Genomic DNA, 23249 nt, shown 5'->3' with positions numbered 1-23249 from the left:
TAACCTCTCAAGTGGAAACTGCTAGAGAATAATGAGTATTGATATAATAAGACTGAGATTGACATTTATACTTACATCAATCTAATTTCCTTTCCCACATTATTTGAGGTATCCATACACATAAACATAGGCTCAGAAAGTGTTTTCCCTTTCCCCTCAATGGCAACACATGATTGTTGACCAAAAATACAGTGTCTAAGAATGAAACTCAGAAAAGAATCAAAATTATTTAGTATTTATTGACTGAAAATTATTAGTTTACAATGATGAACAGAAAGGAATGATAGTTTAGTAGCTTGATTACTTTTTAAAATACAAAATATTCATTTAATATCAGTGTGTTTTGTAAAGACCTGTTTGATCAAACTTGTTTGGATACCCACTGAGTCTTGGGAGTCGATTTTCAAATACAAGATATTCTTAGAATGGTCCTTAACTTTTAAATGTCTCTATACTTCATTGATTATCTTAAGTCACAGGCTACTCTTTTCAGTCAAATAGACCCCAAATTGGACTGTAAATGACTAAAAGAAGATATAACTAAAAAACTAACAGCCACAATTGACTCACATCTATATATTAATAGTCCTTAAGGTATACAGAGTATTATGAACTTTTCAATAGATGCTGATTAACACTGTTAATGTCTTTGTAATACTGTACCTGGCAGGAGAAACTTATTATTTCAGAAACGGCAAATTTTAGTTTGAATTCTTCTAGTCAGATGAGAAAGTTTTATTTTTTATTGAAGATCAAAAACTTGCTTTGATAAATGTTTTTCATTTTGAAATCCAAATGTTCCCAAAGTTCATTAAGCTTTAATTGATCTAAATGTTAACCATTTATTTATCCAAACAGTCATCTATCAACAATTTATTGCTCAGAAACAAAAGTTTCTCTATTTAAGCAGCCTTCCTTATTAAAAATTAGTCAAGCCAGTCATGGGTTTGGTCATCTATAAAACTCCCAGCCACTGTACTGACTGATTGCATATTTCACTCTTTGGCTAAGAATGATAAGCTAGTTATTGAACATTAAAACATTTGAAATTGTACTAAATTGAACCAGTGATCAAGGCTCAAAAACCAGGTTGCCAAAATCCCAAGTATAAATACAACATTCTCAATTTAATACTTTTTTCTATCATCAATACCACAATGATCAGTACTGTTTCTATAGTTGACAGCATGTCCTAGTTAAGGAAAACTCACACAAAGGTTGGTGAAGAAGCAATGAAGATATTTTTCAATAAGCCTGTCTAATCAGTTGCTGTACATATATTTGATATTATTTTTTTAAGTTGGGCGACACTTAACTGATAATGCTACCTAAACTTAACCTCGTAATGGGTTGTTTTATTGAGTTACCTACTCACATAGATACATTATTTGAAGTCAGAGAAAGGCCAAAACTTCCTATAGCTTCTTTTTACTTATCACTTCTTTTTTTTTTTTTTTTTTTAATTCCCTCTTCTATCCTCTAACCCACAGCACTACCTCAGGAGGGAAATATGCTGGGTATGAAAGATGCATCCATCTGGTTTCCTTTCCTACCTTAAGTGAGGTATCAACAGATATAAGCAAAAGCACAGGTATTACCCACTCCCTTCTCCAGAATAATACCACCTTGCCCATGCCCAAGACAAGGCCACTCTCCCCACAGCAGGCACAAAACAGGATTTTGTTAAATGAGTTAATTTTACCATGAGCAATCTGGAGGTACTTATGTATGAATTATAGTCATCCATAAGCTGGGATGATGAATAGCTTACATCTTTTGTTTTACAGCTCTGAACTGTTATAAAATAGCTGAACTTGCAGGAAGAAGGCCCCAAACAATTTTTATGAAAGAAACAATTTGACAGGCTAAGAGCTGAAGTTATTAGATTATTCTCTTGGAAGCTCTTTATAATAATGTACATTTAAAATGCATCTTTTTCACATGTGGGGGAGGAATGATATGGGAATTAGAAACTTATAATACTACGTCATTTACTGCTTGGGGATAAACAGTTTACCAACCCACAGTTATTTACCATAAAATATCAATATTCACAATGTTTTATAGCCTACTTGGAATAAATTGGAAATCTGCATCTTAACTTGTAGAGCAGAAATATTGTTATTAATTATTCTCATTATGGAACCTGAAACCAATTATATTAAAATTAGAGCCAAGAATATATGCATAATTGTGGTACACAACATAATGCTTTTAGATGTTAATAGTAAATCAACAGTATGATGGTATCAAGAATCATTATAAGAAAAAAATTAAAGACAAAAAAAGATGGATGTACTATATCAAAGGTTGCAAATGCAATGAAAAACCCAAATTTGAGTCTACAAAGTAAACGCTGTATCAAACAACCAAATATATGGTTTGAATATAAATTCTACTAGGAAAGTATAGTTTTAAATGGTGTGGGATGAACATGCATGTAAAATGCTGCATAATGGGCATCTGCTCAAGAGTTAGTGACCAGGTTTTCAGGCTGGTACCTGTTCCCATCCCTAAATCCTTGTTGAGTTATTTCACTTTACTAATCCTCATTTTCTTCACCTACAAAACAAATATAATGCCTATACTTCTTTGTGCGATGTTACTAAAATGCTTAGCATAATAACTAACTTGAAGCAACAAAAGTTGTAATAGCTAAAATGTATTGACTTTACTTTGTGTGCTAGACAATGACATGAGTTTTACAAGGGTTAATGTATCTGATTCTCAGTGCAAAAGAGGTACTATAATTAACCTCTATTTATGGGTAAAGAAACAGAAGCTGGGAGAAGTTCTCGGTTCCAGGTCACAGGGTTACATGAGGAGTTGACTGACTCCAAGGAATCTGAGTTCTTACCAACTATACTCAGTCTCTTAAAAATGGGTAGCTATTCTTATTTCAAAAATACAGGACAAGGAAGGAATAAGTGGAAAAGAAGAGAGGAAAAAAGGAAATTAGAGGAGCCGTTACTGCATAACTTTCTTACGTGAGGTACTATTCTGGGATTTTGCATAAGCTTTTCAATATGATCTCCAAAACAACTCTAGAGGAAAGAGTGGTTATCCTTGTAGTACTGACAAGATGTTTGTTTCCTACTGATATGACGGGACATATCAAATGAAATAGAGCATTGCATTACATTGAAGTTAGCCAATATAGTAACTCAGGTTCTCAAGCCCACTTCCAGCTTTTGAAAAAATAATGATTTATGTTTTGTGAGTGTAGAGGTGTGTATTAAAATTTATTTTTTAAATATCCATGTCTATATGTCAGAGAAAAATTGTTCTGCTGAATGACTGCACGAATCTCAAGCAGAATGAGATTAGGATGGTTGCCTGGAGAAGCATGGCAGCAAGCATGGTGAGGCTGGAGCACTTCATTCTGTACAGACACAGCCTCTGAGAACAACTCTGTCATTACATTGTGGATATAACGCACTGAAATTCCTTCTACTTTTGCCTTATCTTATTAACAGAGCATTCAACTTGCTTTTCTTCCTGGGTAAAAGAGAGGATGTAGCTATTGAAGGCTGGAGAGGCACACCTAAGATGAAAGGAAAGGTATTCTTAGACACTTCACTGAAGCTAGGCATAGTACCAGGCTGACTCTCCAGGGCACAAATGAACAGGGATGACATGCTGGATGCGTTCCACACATTAGCATCTTTCTTAAGTAGGCGAAGGACTCCCATCACAACATACATGCTCATCTGAAATTCAGACATCAACTGTCCCTTATACAACGTCAAAGTGTGAAGCTTGCATGCACCTCCAAATCACTCTAAAAAGGATCATTTAAAACTCCCTGAAGTCAGTGGTTCAACTCATTCCTTATGCCCGATGACTTAGCATCTAATACTTATTTATTGACTCATTCATTCAACAACTATTATGAGTTTGCTGAGTGCTAGGCAGTGGGCAAATTAGTCAATCAAGTTTTGTAGCCCTAGGTAAAACAGAAAGACTAAATGGTTGGGGCCGGGGATTTAGCTCAGTGGTTCTGCTGCCTGCCTTGCAAGTGGAAGGACCTGAGTTCAATCCCAGGTACAAAAAAAAAAAAAAAGACTAAATGGTACAAGAGATATGCAGCAGGGTAAGTGGCAATGAAGGAAGTGATTGCTGATAGCTTAATACTGCAGAAGAACTGAAAAACAAAGTGTTCCAAATTATATTATAATAATATATGCTTATGAAAATGTCCATACTTTATAAAAAGGGCCTTAATTATGCAATGCCTGTTTAATCAAAGGCTTTCTATTCTAGAGATATTAAATTTTAAAAATGAGAAAAATATCATTAGTGAATTAGAAATTTTGCTTATGACTCTTAGTTCAATTGAAAAATGCTAAATGCTAAAATAAGACATTACCAAATTGTATCAACAGAAATGCCATGGAAACTTTTTTAAATGATCCACAAAATGAAAATAATTATATCTAGTTTACAAGACTATGCTGTGGATAAGATTACCCAAAGTACCTAAATGATATCTGAAAACTGTAACATGCTTCATGAAGGTAAAGGGATGTTATTCTTATGGAGAAGGTCGGTCTAAGGAAGAAGAAAAGAGTGTCAGGCTGTACCAGACTAGGAGCTGAAGGCTCTGCCACTCAGCTGTGTAATAATAATGAATAAATCGGTTAGTAAATCTTCAATTTCATTTAAGAATTGTATAGGCCAATACACATTTAAACTACCTTAAATATTCTCATTTGCATAGTATAGCACAGTAAATACAGTTTAAAAGTAGTATTTTCCCATAATGACTGAAATATCTTAGAGTGAAGGAAATCAGAAAAGCTCAAAAGATATCACTGTCTTGCTTCACATTTATTTACTTAGTGAAGAAAAGCAATTTATTCCAAGAAATTAAACATTTCATTTCCACTTTTTTTTAATTTAATGAATGTAGGAGATTTTTAAAAGGCTAGAAACTATAGATTTATAATAAAGAAAATGATGTCAGAGCATAAGTCAGAGCAGTATTGGTGAACCTATGGTACAAGTACCGCAGTGGGGTGTTCGTATCATTCAAAGCTCTAAAAAGTTCAACATCACTGGCCTAAAGAATAAAGGGTGTAGGTTTTTAAAATACCTTATCCCCAATTTAACTTTATACATATTTTTGTTGTGTTGAGCATTAATAAAGGCATTCCTTTGTTTCTACAGAAACTGTTGCACTCTGAGACCTAAAGATGGACAACATAGTCTCAGGACTAGATTCTATCAGAGGAGTCAATAATAAATGAGACAAAAATACAAAATCTTTCCAAGTTTTATTAAATCTTGATAAACGAAATAGAGAATTTTGTTACATAGAAGTAGAGGGCTGGAGGAAGGAAGGCAAAGGAAAGGAGACTAAATGATAACAATTTCTTGTTATGTTAGGGAGATAAGGAAACTTTCTCTTGCAAGATGGCGCCTAAATTGAGAACTGAGGATTATAAGAAGTAAGTCATGTAAAAGATCCTGAGAAAAGCATATCAGGCAGAGTGAATGAAAGTTTGAAGGCTCTGGTACAAAAAAATAGTTTTGTCACTTTGAAAAATTAAAATGAGACCTTAGTAACGAATTTTAGATTTACTCTAAGTGTAGTAGAAGGCATAAAACATGAAAGTTAAATGATCTAATTTATATTTTTAAAAGATTACTTTGGCTGTTCTATGATAAATGGCAGAAGAAGGGTTTGATGATGTAGAGATACCAGGTAGGAGTGGATGTTTTAGAAATAGTATATCTTAGTTTTGCCAGGCACTAAGCAAAGCTTCCCATTACTTTAAGAATAAGTAGGAGAAATTGGGGATTAATTACAGAATATTTGGCTAAATTTGTAGCTGGTTAAACAAGAACATCCAAACAATATTGATTTAAAGGTTTTCCCTCATCTTAGTGGAAGTTCTCTAAAGGCATGATGCCCTGCCTGGGTCAACAAGTTGCATCAGTTATTTGAATGGAGACATGCTTATCAAATTTTATGTGGGCATTGAACTAGGGCAATCAATATGTCAGGTAAAAAAAATAAAAACAATTTCAAATGTGATGAACAAAGGGTCACTATTACAAAGGTGAACTTAATAGGGATAAATCTGATTTATAAATTTAGGGTAATAAAGTAACATGGATAGCTCTGGATTAATAGAAACTCATTAAAAAACAATTCTCTGATTGTATCTGACTATATGTCCAAAGTAAGTTTATAATACAAGACCAGTTCTTTTTAAAAAATGAACATTGTTGTCAGCTACATTAATTGAAAAAGAAGTTCACATCATGGGAAGCTACAGTTCCTAGTGTTCTCTGCAAAAGTCAAGCTACATGAATGGAATTGTGCACATTCCTAAAAGTTCACAATTTAATAGATGAATTAACATGGTTGTGTTATGAAAAAGATGACCTCAGATTAAGTACTTGGAGAAGAAAAGAATTATTATGTAACAAGATATGTTTTCACATATTGGAAGCCTAAACAGTATCATACAGTAAGAATTAGTAGTGAAAGTGCTAGAGATGTAGATATGATCTGGCTCAATTTTAAGGAAGAGATGGGCTTGCCTTTGTATTATATTTTTGCAGCCTACTCTACGACAGGATGCTTTATGATGAGTAGGTGAACTCTTCATCATTAGAATTTTTCAAATTGAATGACCATCAGCAAAGCTTTGGGGTATGGTCAGGAATGCTTATTTCATTGGTGATGAAGGATGAACAAGATGGATTCCAAATACCAGTCCTCAGGCCAAACTACTACAAAATGAGTCAGAAAACATTTCCTTGGGGTAAACTATTATATTAAATGACTGTTCTTGAGTGTAAGATTCTGGTCTTTCTGATGTTTTTGACAGTAAAGATTCCTGAACTTTCCCCCCCAAAAATAGTCTCCAGGTTTGGTAATTAGATTTTTAAATGTAGCTTTAAAAAATGAAAGGCTGGTAATGCTATCTCCATCTGTTGTTACTGTTAAAATCTTATACTATTGGAGTAAAAATATATCAAAGCATTGCAAGATTTACTGAGTACTGATATGTTCCCCTATTGTTTGCATCCATGATTCTGGGGTTGTTTTCTAAAATGAATCCAGAAAGACTCATCTGTCATTACTGAAAAATAAATACAGATATTCTATTTTATTAAGCCAAGAGGAAAAAACACATTTGTTCAATAGCACTTAACCAGGCATATTGTCCTTCTGTTATTCTGAGCACCTAAGAATATTTACAAGAGCATCTGAAGAGACATTTACAGACAAACCAGAAATTTTTTATATACATTATTCTCAGAAAATTAATTTCTTAACTAATAAAAATGTCACCAAACAACAATAATAGATTATTAGGTTATTTGATATTAAATTCCTGGAGATGATTTTGTTAATAAGAACATTCTACAGTGCTTTTACCAACAGACTAAGTAATTATGAAGCTCGTGACACAGCTATATAGGTTGGGACTTCACACAAGAAATTTAAAATCATATTCAAATACATAAACCTTAAAAAATGTAGCTGCACATTAATACTCAGAGGCCTCTCTACTCAAATGTTTACTCCCTGCTCGTGCTGTTGGATTTTATATTTATTTCTAAATTCTTTATTTTTATATTTATGAATTTTTACTGAATAGTAGTTTTAAGAGATGGTAATTTGTTTTTTAATGTTCTAAATTGTAAATATAAAAGGTGAGTAACACTTTATGCCTACCTTTAGTTACTATTGTAGTTTTGCATTTTTTCCTACCCTATAGAATTTTTTTAATTGGAGAATTATAGAATTAACTAATTGTTGAGATTTTTTTAAAATTTTAATTGTTCTTTTCCAGCTCTGAGCTTTATGTTTTATTGACTACTAGGTTACTTGCAGTTCAATTGCTTTGTTGGAAACACATTCTACTTAAAATATGTGTGAATAACTCATGTATATAAATTTATTGATGTGTAAAATTCAGTGTATGAAAGTTTATTTGTATAGAAGGCATCATTATCAAATAATCAAAATATCTGAGGCTTTAAGAAAGCAGAAACATATATCTTCCCACTCGTATTTACAATTTATCCTACAAATAAGATATTTCCCAAATATGAGAAAAGGATAGAAATTATATAATTAATTAAAATGTCTTTGGTTTTTAAAAAGAAATTGTTTCAAATGCTTACTAATACAATGGTACAAAAATGCAAAGTAACATTTACAGTACGATATAAATGGTACTTACAAGCGAACTGAAGCTTTGCTTCTCTGCTAACAATTGTTCCGAATGAGTTTGTTGCTATGCACTGGTAAGTTCCAGTATCTTGGGTTTTATTGGGGTTATTGATCAATAAGCTGCCTTCAACAACACTGTAGCGGAAATCCATTCCAATGTCAACATCTGTTCCATTTAACTTCCACCTATAATATAAAAATGCCAGTAGATAAAGCCTTGTAATATTAATCACTAAGTTTGAATTGTCTAAAATATATAAGGTACATAAATCACATGAAATCACATTTATAAACTTTTTATAGCAAGGCTAAAAAAACAGAACTGCTCGATCCAGCAATGTGACATCTTAAGTGCTTATGGAAAGAGCACATCCTTTAAAGTAAACAACAATAATAAATTTTTAACACCTGTTTCTGTGACTATTTCGATGTTTAAAACACTTTTTGCAGAGAGTGGATTTCCCATAGCACTTTGTACAACTTTCTTCAAATAGAATTCCTCAGTAAAGACCTTTTATCTAGTTTGCAGTTACTCTTTAAATGGGGCTATACAGGTGACATAATTCACCAGTTTCAGGTAGATTGTTGAGTATTTGATGAAACTACAGCACAGTTGTCCAGATGTGGTCATTAAAATGAGTGAAGTCCTTAAAATGAGTTTTCCTGCAAACCAGGAAAACTCTATTGATCTAGAGCTAGTTTTGCAATCATTTTGAAGAGCTCCTTAGCCACTCACAATAAAATCATCAACCAACTATCCCAGTAAACTGAAGGTCAGGTTACAAGGTGACTGAAGCAAAGACTGTTTTGTTGTCCTGCATATTTATTTGGATCACCTGTGAATATGACTATAGTAGTGAGCCCAATAAATTGTCTAGTGGGACTCTCAATTTTCTACAGTGAAACTTCAGTAAGAAGATCTACAATTTTATTTTTTTACATTGCCCTCTCATCCAAAGAGTTTATCTTAACCAAGTCATCTTCCAGGTGACTATCTTCTTCTTCTTCTTCTTTTTTTTTTTTTTGACTATCTTCATTATTTACCCACAATTCCACATATTACGCAGAGTATAGGTAAGAAAACAGCATAGTTGGAACTTGGGAATTATGGAAGAGTCTTGGTAGCAATAGTAATCACATTAGGAGATCAAAAATAAGAAAATTCTATAGCACAAAGGAAACTGATCCAAAACAATGCATATGTGCATTCATTGTGCATCCTTTATAATATCCCCAGGCACTATGTTGTATGTCCTCATGCAAAAGAATTTAAATGGAAAAATCGGAGGCTAGTTTTTGTCAAAATTTGGACAACTGGTACCAGCAAAAACAAATGTATGTAGAAGTAATCCTTTCTTTCTGTTAAGATTTCTTTCATACTTCAAAGTCAATTTTAAAGGACAAAGTTTACAATGAGGTCTTCCTACATATTTTTAGCGAAAATTAATCAGAGCTGCCCAATTTTCTGGTCTCCCTGTTTCTTTATGTAAGAATTTTGCTTCCACTGTAGAAAATTTGCCTATCCACTTTTGTATTCTCATTTTAGTCATCCAGAAGTTGACTCTCTCAGTGTGCTCAATAAACATTTAATGAATTTAATTAACTAAATATTTTACTTCTTTGCTAGATACTTGAGCTTTGAGCACATACAGTTCATGAAGTCCCCTAACACACCACACCAGAGGAGCATATGTTTATTCACATTTTTGTTTTCAAAATATAAAAACCTAGAAGCAGGAGGGGTGGGATGGGGAAAGTGGGCTAGAAGCACAAAATAGTACATAGTTCTTTAAGCGTTTGCTTATAAGAAGGTGAGTATTAGAAACTGACAATGTTTTTAGGTTCAACAGTAATTCTCTCTGTGCTCTCACACAGAGAAGAAAGTAATAAGCAATAAAGACAACAGCCAGGGTTATATTCTAGCAGCGCCGTATGCACATGAATCTCTAGAACTGACTGCCTGCTTTAGACATTTGTTTTTAGTCAGCTGATCACGTCTTAGCCATAACTCTCAGTTCAAACGATAGTTGAGCAATTTAATATGACAAATCTAAGAACTCAAAGAGGAAATTGCAATATAATGTGAGCTGAAAGCAGAGTGTGAAATTTGGGAATGGGACCATGTGAGCCTTTTTTTAGAAGAGTGGTTGTGGGAATAATAACTTCTGTAGGTTTATCTACACTAGTCATCTCAACCACAGTGCTGTGCAGGAAGTCTGTTAATCTACTTTATTGCCTGCTTTTACATACAAACAGCAAAGGAAAGGGGATTACTTAGAAAATAAAGTGCTTTCTGAGAAGTGCAGTTGTATCTCTATTAAAGCATGATCAGAAGTTTTATTACAATGCAGTCAGTGTTCATTCCAATTGCATGTGGATTGCCCCGAATTGTTTATCTCATTGCATACTGAAACACTCTTGAAAAATTCACATTAGTTTCAATGTTTGAGCAATCTTTTAAGTATTGGTAATATAGAGGCAATGCTCATTTAAAGCAAACCAGAGATTTTTCCCAAGGGGCAAGGCAAGTTGTTGTCTTGTAAGTTTATTTCTGAATTTTTGTGGAAGCAGGACTCAACTCTCTCCAGAGAGCAGGATTGTGTACAACCAAACATTGACACTGTGAAGCCCTACAAGGCATAATTTTGCAGACTTTACTGGGAAGCTATCTGTGGGATTTGCTGCAGCAAAACCCTCTTTTCTTTGCTGTTAACTGTTTGAATTTGGTACTAAGGGAGGGGCAAGGCCTTTCTGGCTTAGAATGTGTTCTCTGCTAACTCAGTTGAATACAAACCTCACAGCAAAAGTACTCTAACCAAGTACTTAAAACGTTTCTTCAGTCTGGAAATGGATGCTGAGTGAAATAAGTAATGTCATCTGTCCTTAGGGAACTTTAATACAAGTGAAGTTGGCATAAGTCAAAACTTTAAAATTTTTCTGGGTCTGGGTCAATCCTTTCAAAATTGAGGGGCAGGAGACAATGAAAGGAAAAGACTCAGTTGAGGGAATAAACACAAAGAAAAGAGGTCAGTTGGGGTTGTCCAAGGGAAAAATCTGATGCTGAAGATCCCCATGGAGAGCTCACATTGGAATTTCACCTACTTCTTAGCCCTGAAGACTGAAAATGTTCATCCAGCAAGATGTTTGAAAATACATGATCTCTCCATTCCTTCTCTTGCTCTTTGCTTCAACAAGAAAGCCCTTTTAGCTTTTAGGTACCAATCTCCTATTACATTGCAGGGAAATAGCCAAAGGTATCAGAGCAAGCAAAATACACTGCAAAGAACTGCTAGTGCATTTGATCAGAAGTTTTCTTCTAAGCGTTTTCTGGCAATCTTTAAAAACATAATAGGTTTCTGTTCTGAGACTTGTTTTAAATAACAAGGCAAGCCTGTGTATATATAGAAACACCATGTTACAAAAACAATGTTAATTAAAGGTCACATTTGAGGAAAAATAAAGCAGCAGCTTGCCAAATTCTGCTGCAAATTTTGTTTTTATTTATAGCTAACATTTGAACTTACTCTTTGCTCTGTACTGGGATCAGTTAACTCATTTATATACCTAGAAGCCTTTGTCTCTTGCTTTTATTTTCACTCTATATTGTAATTTAAACTATTTTACTTAGCCTTAACTTTACTGTGCTATATTGTAGATAGAAAATGTGTTCTAGTTTGCTCGGGACAGTGTTAAGTTTACAGCTGTTGTCCTGCAAGAATTATAAACAGTAGACTTTCACTCTCAAAAGTGTCCTGCTTTGGATGACAAATCATATATTCACTCTAATTCTAGTATCCACTCTAATTAAAAGTTGTTTTTTACTTCCTAGAATGCACTTCCTTTCATTATCCATATGGTAAAAGACCACTTGTCTTTTATTGAAAGAATTTCAATATCTCTTTTGTTGTGGAACCTTCAGTGATACCTGCCTGCCTCGTTCCACATTAGACTCTCTTTTCTGTAGCATGCCCTAGAACTTACGACATATTTTTCCATATTCATATCACAGTACTACACTAGGCAGTTCACCAATAACACTAATAGAATGTGCTACAATCTATTAATCTTTGAATACTTTAAATTTGTGTGGTATGTGGTTCATTGTAGCTGTTTAAAATAGTGGTTAAATATTTTTCTTTATTGACATAGTTTTCAGAGTTCTAATGTATACACTAGTTCAAGGTAGAGCTGCTAAGGTAAAATATTGGGTACAGACTGCTATTCTTTACCCTGGGGAATCCTTGAGCCAACTCCAGGGATTCACACTTTGAAAAACACTAGTTTGGCTTGTTGATGAAAGGTGATATGTTTGATGAATAAATCTATGGAGGAAGGAATGCATAAATTAAATTCTAAAGTGACAGTCATTATGCTAATACTACTGTCCTTTATCTTTTATGGAATATATTTGCTCTCTGCCTATTTGAAAATTACCTGTAAATCTCATTTCTCCTGTGAATCTTTTCTGATGACTCCAATCTCTCCCATATCATACATATCATATTATATATATTTTTTGTTTCAATGTAATATTCTTTATTAGCTCTTGGCCTAAATTCTTCATCATTAAATTTGAATAGTGGCAAAATTATAATATAAGTTATACAGAATCATGAGAAAATGATGATTTGTGCTTTAAAAAAGGAATAATGCCAGTATTATCATGGTTGAAGTCTCTTGTATCCACTACCTTTCTGAATGGTTAGTTATAATCATCAATTTTGGCTTATTCATTTCTATTATAGTTAAAGTGGATTGTCAATGTGATTGGCCTGGAAGCTGCCCAGGGGATTAGTAAAGCACTCTTCTGGGTTTGTCTGGGTAGGTCATGGAGGCATGACCTTGGTGTCTGTATCTGGTCCCCACCCACTCCTCTCTGGGACAGTTCCCTTGCTCTGCTTCCTGGCTGCCATGAACTGAATATCTTTGCTTTGCCAAACCCTTCTACCACTATGTTTCTCCCTTGGAGGCAGCCAGCCATGTACTGAACCCACTAAAGCCATAAGTCAAATTAAACCTCTCCTTTGAGTTATGTGTATTGTGTCCCAGAGACAGGAGAGCTGACTAGTATAATTTTCATAATCTTTAAATGATTTTATCATGTATGGAATTATCTCATGAAAAAGTTCAGAACATGATGATGCAGGACATACTGCTCTCATATAATTGGGTTAAAGGCACTTGAAAAACAGTACATCCAAGAAGATCACCCTACCCTTCATTCAGTTCCAAATAATTAAAAGATGTAACCTGCATATGAAAGATGCACCCCCATAGTAGAAGGAAAGTAACAAGCTTTTCATCAAGAACAGGAAGCTGAAACAGAAATTCTGTACAGATCTTGTTAAATATTTTCTTTTAGCCTCCTACATAATTTAGTTATCTTCTCACAATTTACTACTTTTTGTCTAATTCATTACATGTGCTCAATGATAATTATATCTTTAGGTCTTCATTTGCCTGTGAAGATTCCCTTGCCATATAAAACTTATATTAGATAAATTTGTGTGCTTTTTTTCTTGTTGATCTGTTTTATGTCAGTTTAATTCTCAGGACCAGCTGAAAACACTAAGAGAGCAGGAGTGAAGTCCTCTATACTTTAAACAACCATTCCATCTTTACTGCTTTTTAACTTTACAAATATGGAATTATATGCTATGTATTCTGCTGTGACATGCTTTGTTTCCTCAAAATTATGTTATATACAGATATAATTCACTCATTTTCACTACTGCACTTGGGTACTTTGTATGAATAGAACAGGTTATGTTTAGTCCCAAAGATATTATGAGATTATACCTACTGGACTATAGGGTATACACACTTTTAACTTTACTAGAAAATGTCACCCCTCCCTCAGGAGCTTTTCCCAATTTATATTCCTACCAACAATGTTCAAGGATTCTGTTTGCTTAACATCTTCACCAACATGTTGTTAGTTCTCCAAATTTTTGTCAGTCCAGTAAGTGTGAAATAGTGTGTCATTCCATTTTTAATTGCACATTTCTGTTCACTAATGACATTGATGTACTTTTTATATGTTCACTATATATTTGGACTTCATTTTCTTAGACCTGCTCAAGTGTTTTGCTAATGTTTTCACTGGGCTACTTGTTTTCCACATTTTAATTTGTTGGAACTCTAAATATCCTGGACACTAATGGTTTATCAATGACAAATACGCTAAAATATCTTCTCAATCTGAAGGTGGTACTTTTGCTTACCTTAGGATATTCTGTTGAACAGAAATTCTCAATATTAATGAAATGAAGTGTTTTCTATTATGAGTTCTATTTTTTTTGTATTAAGAAACCTTTTCCACCTTCAAAATCATAATGTGTGCGCCTGTTTCATTTAAAAAATATTTTAAGAGACCTATTTAGGTCTTATATTCCCTTGGAACTGGTTTTTTGTATATGAAATTTTTAAAAACCATGTGAATAATCCATTGTCTAGGATATCTCTGTTTGATTTATTTCTATTATTGTTATGAATTTTAACATTTCCTCTTTTTATTTGAACAGGATGGTATTTTTATTGTTTAGGGCAATCAATTTTTTGAGAATTACTAATATTAGCACTTTATTTACTTATCATTTATTCTTATATCTGGGAGCATTTTTATTCTGTCTCAAGTGTGTCTTTTAGAATTTCCTTTAGCAACAATACAGGAATTAAATTTTCATTTATCTGCCTAAAGATATATTTATTTTCTCTTCTTTTTCTTTAATTTCTAATTGACATATAAAAATTGTACATATTTAGGGGTGCAGCATGATAGTCTGATACAAGCATACAATGCATAATTGTCACATACATATAGCATACTGAGGACAATAAGCATTTCTTTGTATTGGGAACACTTAAATGCCTCTCTTCCAATTATTTTGAAACATATAATAAATTGTTTTAAACTATAGTCTTCCCAATGTGCTGTAGAATACTAGAATTTATTCCTTCTAGCTTATGTATTTTGGTACTTGTTACCCAATTTCTTACTATCTCTTCTCCCCTCTTCTCTTTCTAGGCTTTGGTAACCACTACCCAACTCTCTACTTGTAGGAGCATCAACCTTTCAGCTTCCTCATACAAGGACAACATGCATCATTTGTCTTTCTTTGCCTAACTTTCACTTAGCATTATGTCCTTCAGTGCTATCAACATTGAAAAAATGACAGAATTCCATTCTTTTTTACAGGTGTCTAATATTCCACTGGGTATAGATCACATTTTTCTTAATCCCTTCATCTGTTGGTGGATACCTCAGCTAATTCAATATCTGAGCTACTATGAATGGCAATGCAGCAAAAAAGTACCTTTTCGATACACTGATTTTATTTCCTTTGGATCTTTCTTCAGCAGTGGAGTAGCTAGATTGTATGGTAAATCTATTTTTAGCTTTTTGAAGAATCTACATACAATTATTCATAATGGCTATACTAATTCATATTCTTACCAACAGTGTATAAGAGTTCCCATTCCTTTTCATCCTCACTAGCCTTCATAATTTTTTGTGTTTTGGATAATAGCTATTCTTTGTTCTTCTTTTCTGTACAAGTTTGACAGTTAAATTGTCTCAGGATATTGAAGAATCTACATTCTGCCTCTTTTTGTTTTTGTTGTTGTTGCTATTGAGAACTCCATTGACAGTTTAATTACCATCTCTTTGAAGAATATCTGTATTACAACTCTGAGTATTTTTATGATCATTTCTTTGACTTGGTGTCATGCTGTTTTACTATTCCAGATAAGTCTTCATTTTCATCTCTACTGCTTGACATCCATTGGACTTTGTAAATCTGTGGGCTGCAAGTTTTTATTAGTGTTGAAAAATTCTGAGCCTTCCCTTTAAATGTTGGTCCTGCTTTTCCTTCCTTGCCTTTCTTTCTGGAACAGTTGAGAGTCTGTTTCTATCTCTGGCTTCATCTCTGCTTCAGTCTCTCTATCTCTGATGTTCTGCTCCTCTTATCTTTTTTTTGCTTGGACAATTTCCTTAACTTGTCTTGCAGTTTACTAATTCTCTTTTTACCTATATCTCATTTGCTCTGGAAAGCACTCAGACTCAAGGTTTGAAATGAGCAATTCCTGGTGCTTTGCTAACCTTTTGGACGGCAAACGTATTTCTTGTCCACATTTACTCTAAGGGTATAGCATATGGATTGCTGGTTATTCTGGGGAGTGTTCTCATGTTCAAGTCTCCCATCAGCTCAGGTTAGGATTTGTCTTGTGACCCTGGTCCTCATGAGCCTACAGGACTCAAAGCTCAGGTCACTTATTTCATTCAGTTGAAAACTGCCTTTAGTGTACAGTTTACTTCATGGGGTTTCACACCCATTTTCTCTTAGACTTCTGAGTATTATTCACTTTCTTACCATTTTACTGACACTTAAAAATAGCACCATTATTTAAAAATATGTTATAGGGCCAGAGGTTTAGCCCAGTGGTGCCAGTGCCTGCCTGGCAAGCACTAGGTCCTGAGTTCGATTCCTGGTTCTGGAAAAAAAAAAGTGTTACGAGGGATTGTTCAGGTTGTCAAGAAGAGGGTCAATCAGAATATTTAATTCCTAGCATTACCAGAAACAGAAGTGGTATACTTATCTTTTCATGAAATTAGTATTTCCTTATGCTTCTCAGAATATCCCATGATGTCTATTAAAAAGTTCTTTATGTAACCAGTACCTTGTAGTACTTGCTGATTTTAATAACATAAACTATATTTATGGAAGCACATGCTTTTAAATCAACAAACCTGATGTGAGGTTCTGGATTCCCCTTGACTTCACAACTGAGCTTCACTTTTTTCTCCTCAGAATCCAAAGATAACATTACATGATTTGGTTCTTGAATAAAAACTGGGCCATGTAGTGTGTAGTCATCTGAAACAAGAGAAGAAAGTGTTCAAAATGAAAAACATATTCCAAATAGGAGGAATAAGCAAAAACAGTATCATGAAAATAAAAGAAAAAAAATAATAGTGATGTGCAACAGATTCAATTCCAACTTTGGGAAGAAATTTCCCACTGAAGAATGATTTCATGTGGTTTAAATAAAGAGAAAGGTTTTCTCTATTTCATACTAATCATTTATTTTCTAGTAACTTCCAAACACAGACTGCCTGGCATCTTACCTTCATTGCTCTACTTCTTATTGTTTCATCTGCTTTTTGCCCACTATTTTAATTTGTCCACATTTCGTGCCTCCTACATCCCTTTGTGTTGTTATCATATTGAAAGCTTGTGTAATGTCACAAAGTTAACATTCTTCTACTCTGTACTGAAAGAATGTAGTTGGAAATAAGCAGTGATGATTTTTTAAAAGGTAGTAATAAGAAATAGCTCTATATTGTTTATACATGCTATGATATGGATCTGGAATGGCCCCCAAAAGACTCATATGTTCAGAGGTGGGGCTTTTGGAAGGTAGGGGTGCAATATTCATCAGCGGATTAATCCACAGATGAATCCATTGCTAAATATGCTGCTAGGAGGCTGGCCTGGTGGGAGGAGGCAGGTCTCTGCTGGCGGGACCTATAGGGATGTATCTCTCTCCCCAGCTCCTCTTGCTTTCTGCTTCCTGGTTGCCTTGGGAGGGGCAGTTTTTCTCCACCTTGCCCTTTTACCATGCTGTTTCTGTCTTGGAGCAAGCCAATTATGGACTATAACCAAAAATAAAAGTCTCCTCCTTTGAGTTGTGGGTGTCAGGTATTTTGTCCCAGTGACAAGAAAGTGACATACACACAAACACACACACACACACACACACACACACACACACATAAAACGTCCTTAGAATATCTATGTAGGCAAATAAAAAACAACCTACAATCCTGATGTTGAAATTATCAGCTTTGATGATTTAACTTCACAGAATGTGCTTGGAGGATGCAGTGATGGCAAATATCTATGCATTTCTAAATGCTTTCTCTAAATAAGGGAAACCAGATGCATGAAACTTATTTTGTCCTTGGATAGTAACAAAATTTAAAGACTGGAATAATTTGCAAGCCATACAGAAGAACCACTGTAGAATAAACGTGCTTCTAGAATACACACACATGAATATTCAAAGATGGATCTTGTTACTCTTGCCCATGAAAATGATTTTCATTCTTCAAAATAAAGTTCAAATTTTTTCCCTAGAATTTTTTTTACATCCTTACCTTTTCCGTTAGCTACAGAATTTTTAAGTTCTATCTCCTTATAGACTTATCTATTTTCCATCAACTGAATTTGAATCTTTGTTTTCTCTTTTTTGGATTATAAGCTGCTTGAGAGCATGACTGTATCTTACTCACTTTTCTATCCCCTGTGGTGCCAAGTATAAAAGATATCTCTACAGATGTTGATAAAGATTTTTTCCTACTTGAAAGTCTTTTTTTCAGTTTTTATTGTATTGAATTGGCTTACTTAAGCATTGTCTGATGAATTTTGAGAGAGAGGCAGCTGTGGCTAAAATGTAAAGTGTTAAAGATTATTACCCTGCTCCTATCCTGGAAAATCTTTATAATCACCCTTTGCTTGATAGGTGATAAGATCAGAATGGATTCATTCAGGTGAATAAGAATAGAGGAAAATAAATCAAGTTGGTTTGGAAATATAGGTGAAGTATGGCAAGATAATTTCTTTTGAGGGTTTTAACTCAGGCTTCAAAGAGCAAAAACTAACTTCATGTTAAGATTGTGATAGAAGAAAAATTAAGGAGAAAAAATGGCTAGCATTGAATTTTTTTTTGTAGAGAAGAGGGGACAGCCCATGACCCTGTTGTGAAAACAAGCAGATTTATAAATACCATGAACTGTAATTCAATGCCCTGAGTCAACTACTAACCCAGGGACCTCTGGAAAACTATTTGATCTCACTAGCTCTCAATTGTCTCATTAATCAAATAATGGGATTGGGTTAGGTTAGTTAATCTTCACTGGTCAAAACTTGGAAAGCAACATGAGTACTCTCCTACCACACACATGGACATGGACATGAAATGCTCATTCAACAATGTCCTGAGTTTATTACCACCACCATCTCTTCTCCTGACTCCATGAATCAAAATCTCAAGTCAATGAGAGGCTTCAACAAAGAAAACTGGATTTGTCTAAGAAGCTAAAATAAGAGCACAGGAAAAAAGCATATAAGTATACACTTTTTAAGTGCTTGTGGTTTAAAGCCAGATATTTAAGGATTCAGATATTTATATTTCATATTTTCAAAAATTACACATGTATTTTCAACACAAATTCAGATTACTGGTCAAAGGTTGGTTCATTTCAGCTATGAAGTATGAAGTAAATTTCTGGCACCTCTCGTTAAATGAAAAATGTTCTTCATTAAGAACTGTAATATAACAGCAAGTTCCATGGATTTTCTCTAACAAAGAAGTGCTATATTTCCATTGTTGTCCTCAATTCCAAAATTATGTGTGTGTATATATAATATCAATCATCTCAATTCATTGGTGCTCCTTGATTTGTATTTCATACAGAAATACACAGTCTATTACTAGTAATTCCAAATAAGAATAAAACATAATAATGATTACCAGGATGCAGCTGAGAGCTGTGGATTAACATCTGTACTATTTCTCAGTGTAGCCATGCCATATTTAAATAACAAAAAGGATATTTTTTCCTGTGTATTTTGTAACAAGAATTGATAATAATGATGCTTTGCATTTGCTATAAATAACACATTCCATCTAAAGTTTTTATTTTTTTCTTGGTTAACCAAGCTTACTGGGTCAAAATTATCATTAGCATACCGGGAATTGTACTTCAGTTTTCATCTCAGGAAATCCACAGCCTTTCATACATGATCTGTTTGGTTTCACAGAGATGGAGAGAGATTTTAGAAAATTTATCTATTCAGGTGTAGAAAACAAGTATCCTAACTTTTAAATCTTTAAACCAGCATTACTAACATTTTTGAGAAAAAATAAGTCATTAAATCTCACCAAAACCATGATATTTCTGCGTCAGTGAAATAGAAAACTAAGAAAGGTGGTCCTAGAAGGGATAATTAAGTTTTAAATTTGCTTTAAGTGTTCAAGCCATGAAGTGACTTTCAACTGTGTTGAAAGTACACCCCCAAAACTGCTTATTTGCCATTTTCAAAGACCAGCCGTCTAAGCTCATCTTTAGCTTTATCCAGTTAGTTATTTTGTGCAACTGGAAGAATACAATGATCCTCATTCTAAAGAGGTAAAGAGACATTGCAGTAAACGAAGATTTAATAATTTGATATGTCTCTAATTTAGATTGTAGACCATCTGCGTTATAATCATGTCATCCTTGCTTTTTTAAACCCCAGACAGACTGACTGGTGGAAGAATCTGGCATCCATGAATTTGCAGATTAACCTCACTCTCTGGATGATTCTTGTGCACACTAAAGGTTAAAACCTAAAAATGCAGGCCTTTCTGTCCTGTTTTCCATTTTCCCCAAAACAGAACATTAGCCAACTGTGACTGTAGATGTACTTCTTTTGTTGAGCACAGTATAAAAATATTTGCTTGATAGCAGAGAAGTAATGTAGTACATGTCTAGACTCATAGTTGAGAGGGAAGCATCCAAGAACTGAAAACTATAAATCTGACTCACACAAAGAAAATGGAAGGTCTAGGACTAAAGCTGAATAAACCAACTCTCCCATTATGGTTTGGGTCTAGATGTTCCCCCAAAGCCTCATGTGGACATAGGCTTGATCTAGAGTGTGAAGCTGGAATTGATTCATAATTCAATGCTAGGTTCATGGGCACTAGGATTAAGGGTGTGGTGCTACCCACCCTAAGTAGTCTGAATAAGATAAAAGGGGCAGAAAGATGCTGGTAATGCCTGTTACCTTTGCTGCCTTGTGTGCACCATGTTGTTTCTCTTCTGTGATGCTTGTTTGCCATCCCAGCCTCGGAGCCAGCTGATTATGGACTGAAACCTCTACTAACTGTAAGCCAAATAAACCCCTTCCCCTCTAACTTTGGATGTCGGATATTTTGTCTCAGCAACAGGAGAAAAGTAACTAACACATCTTCCTTAAATCACTCAGAGTTGAAGTCCAGAAGCTAAATGTGAAACCTCCCTTAGGGGCTGCACTAAAGTGACAAAGAGCAAGGATCCTTAGTGAGATTCTAATTATTCATTGACCTATAGAAATCATTTATCCTCACCTGATATACACAGCTTTTCTGCTGTAACCATCATTCTGTATTTATTAGAAATGAATCATGAATTTCTTGTTATATAAGTGATAGGATATCAGGGATAATATTTTTTATTATTGAGTCCCCAACAAGGAGAAAAGTTACCCCACAGCCTCACCTGCCATGAAGAAGTTAGGGGAATATGCTCACGTTACAATTAAAGAACTCTTAAGGGAGGGGGAAATAATAATTTTCTATCTTCTAATAATTCACAAAAGTCATGGTTAAGAGAAAGAACAAGGGAGAAGTCAGAGTGTGAGAGCTCAAATAGAGCATTATAGATTCCAGACTATTGGTGTAAGACCCAGCTTGTGAGATACAGTGTAGATGCCATTACTGGTACAATATGACTCCCTGGATTCTTTCCTTCTTGGCAAGTATTTGTCAATGAGTCATGAAGATCACTTCTACCACAATTCTCATGTTTCCTAAAATTCCATACTACAGAAATTCTCCTGGATCCATTTCTGAGTTAACCACAACTTTGAAATGAGAAAGGAAAAGATTGCACTGGAGGAAAGCCTACTTTTATGCTGAAACATTTGGGTCTTCAGAAAAAAAATAAAGATTTCAGGAGTGGAAACTTAAGTTAAAGGTCAAGGTACTATTGCATGGACACTAACCTTTTTCACCTTTTGTTTATCAAATATTGAAAATTATTAGATTATACTGCTGTCAGTCAGTGATTCTCAAATTCCCTTTTCTATTTGATTCTTTTCTTTTCAAAATTGAGTTTTTTGGAAAGGAGACAAAATCAATATGTTTCTCAACCACTTCTTCCAGCATCCTCCTGCAAGCATCTCAGAAATAAAATGTAGTGTCAGGGCTAATTTAAAATTTTAGATTACCAAAAGAGTTGCACAGAATCACCAAATTTAAGATTAAAAGATGTTATTCAATCATAATTATATTTCTCAGGTCACAGATTTAAAATGTAGTATATTTACAACAGGAATAAAATAAATTTTGCCTCAAAAACAATCCTCTAGGGCCAGGGATTTAGCTCAGTGGCACTGCACCTGCCTCGCAAGCACAAGGTCCTGAGTTCAATCCCAGGTACTGCAAATAATAATAATAATAATAATAATAATAATAATAATAATCCTCTAAGACAAACAACAACAAAGCCCCACTCTGTAAGCAGGCATCATGTATTTCATTTGCAGTTTTAGGATACTAAAGATTTCTACTTTTTTCTTTCGAAGTAATTGGCCCATTTCTATATATAATGAAACTTCCCTCCCAGACTAGTATATTATTTGTTACTTAGGCTACTAGGAGCAAAGTAGAGCAAATGAATTGGAATGGAAGGGGCTGTAGCCTGAGGTTTTCTGGAACTGAGCACAGAAAAGTAAGATTGAATCTCAGGTGGTGATTAACTTGGAAGCAAAGCAGGAGTCCAGGTATCAAAACAAGAACAGAGTAAAACTTGGATTTTAGGGAAGGTTCAGCAAAAGATAACATGCATAAAACAGCAAGCTAGAGGGAAGGTAGAGGTGAGGAAAACCCACTGATGCTGAATGTAGTTCCTTTTTATAGGGCATCTGTAAACAATCCTAAAAAATAGCTGAGACGGGAGCAAAGACATTAAATGGGCTGAGTTAAATCAGGAAACAAATTTAATCTTGGGATACACATTTTATAGAAGGCAATTTAAAAAGTGAAGCTATATATAAGGTAACTATTTCTCAAGTTCTATAGAGAAACTGCCTATACCAATATTACCTAAACTGAAGGTATTTTTAAAGGGCAGATTCTTGAGCCCCTCTCAGATACACTGAGTTTTTATCATCAGGGCTAGCCTATGGCACGAAGGACACATTTCACCAGCCACAGAGGGATTTAGTACATAGAACAAAAATCT

At 34.3% G+C, this 23249-nt stretch overlaps 1 protein-coding gene across 11 annotated transcripts in view; it reads right to left on the bottom strand.

The window, feature by feature from the left end:
- Positions 1 to 23249, bottom strand: part of Cntn4 (contactin 4) — a 955384-nt gene that overhangs the window by 332267 nt on the left and 599868 nt on the right. For all 11 annotated transcript variants that reach the window (XM_004854222.3, XM_087182038.1, XM_087182036.1 and 8 more), the window contains 2 exons: positions 16947 to 17073; positions 8208 to 8383 (listed from right to left, as the gene is read on the bottom strand). In XM_004854222.3, the coding sequence (XP_004854279.2) occupies positions 8208 to 8383; positions 16947 to 17073 (303 nt within the window). The remainder of the gene's footprint in view (positions 1 to 8207; positions 8384 to 16946; positions 17074 to 23249) is intronic.

The sequence above is a fragment of the Heterocephalus glaber genome, unplaced genomic scaffold, assembly GCF_053883595.1.
Source record: "Heterocephalus glaber isolate CG9 unplaced genomic scaffold, H.glaber_assembly_v1.0 deba00001472, whole genome shotgun sequence".
In the NCBI taxonomy this organism is placed as follows: domain Eukaryota; kingdom Metazoa; phylum Chordata; class Mammalia; order Rodentia; family Bathyergidae; genus Heterocephalus; species Heterocephalus glaber.
Note: the sequence above shows the minus strand (reverse complement) of the source record. Positions and strands in the feature narration are given on the sequence as shown.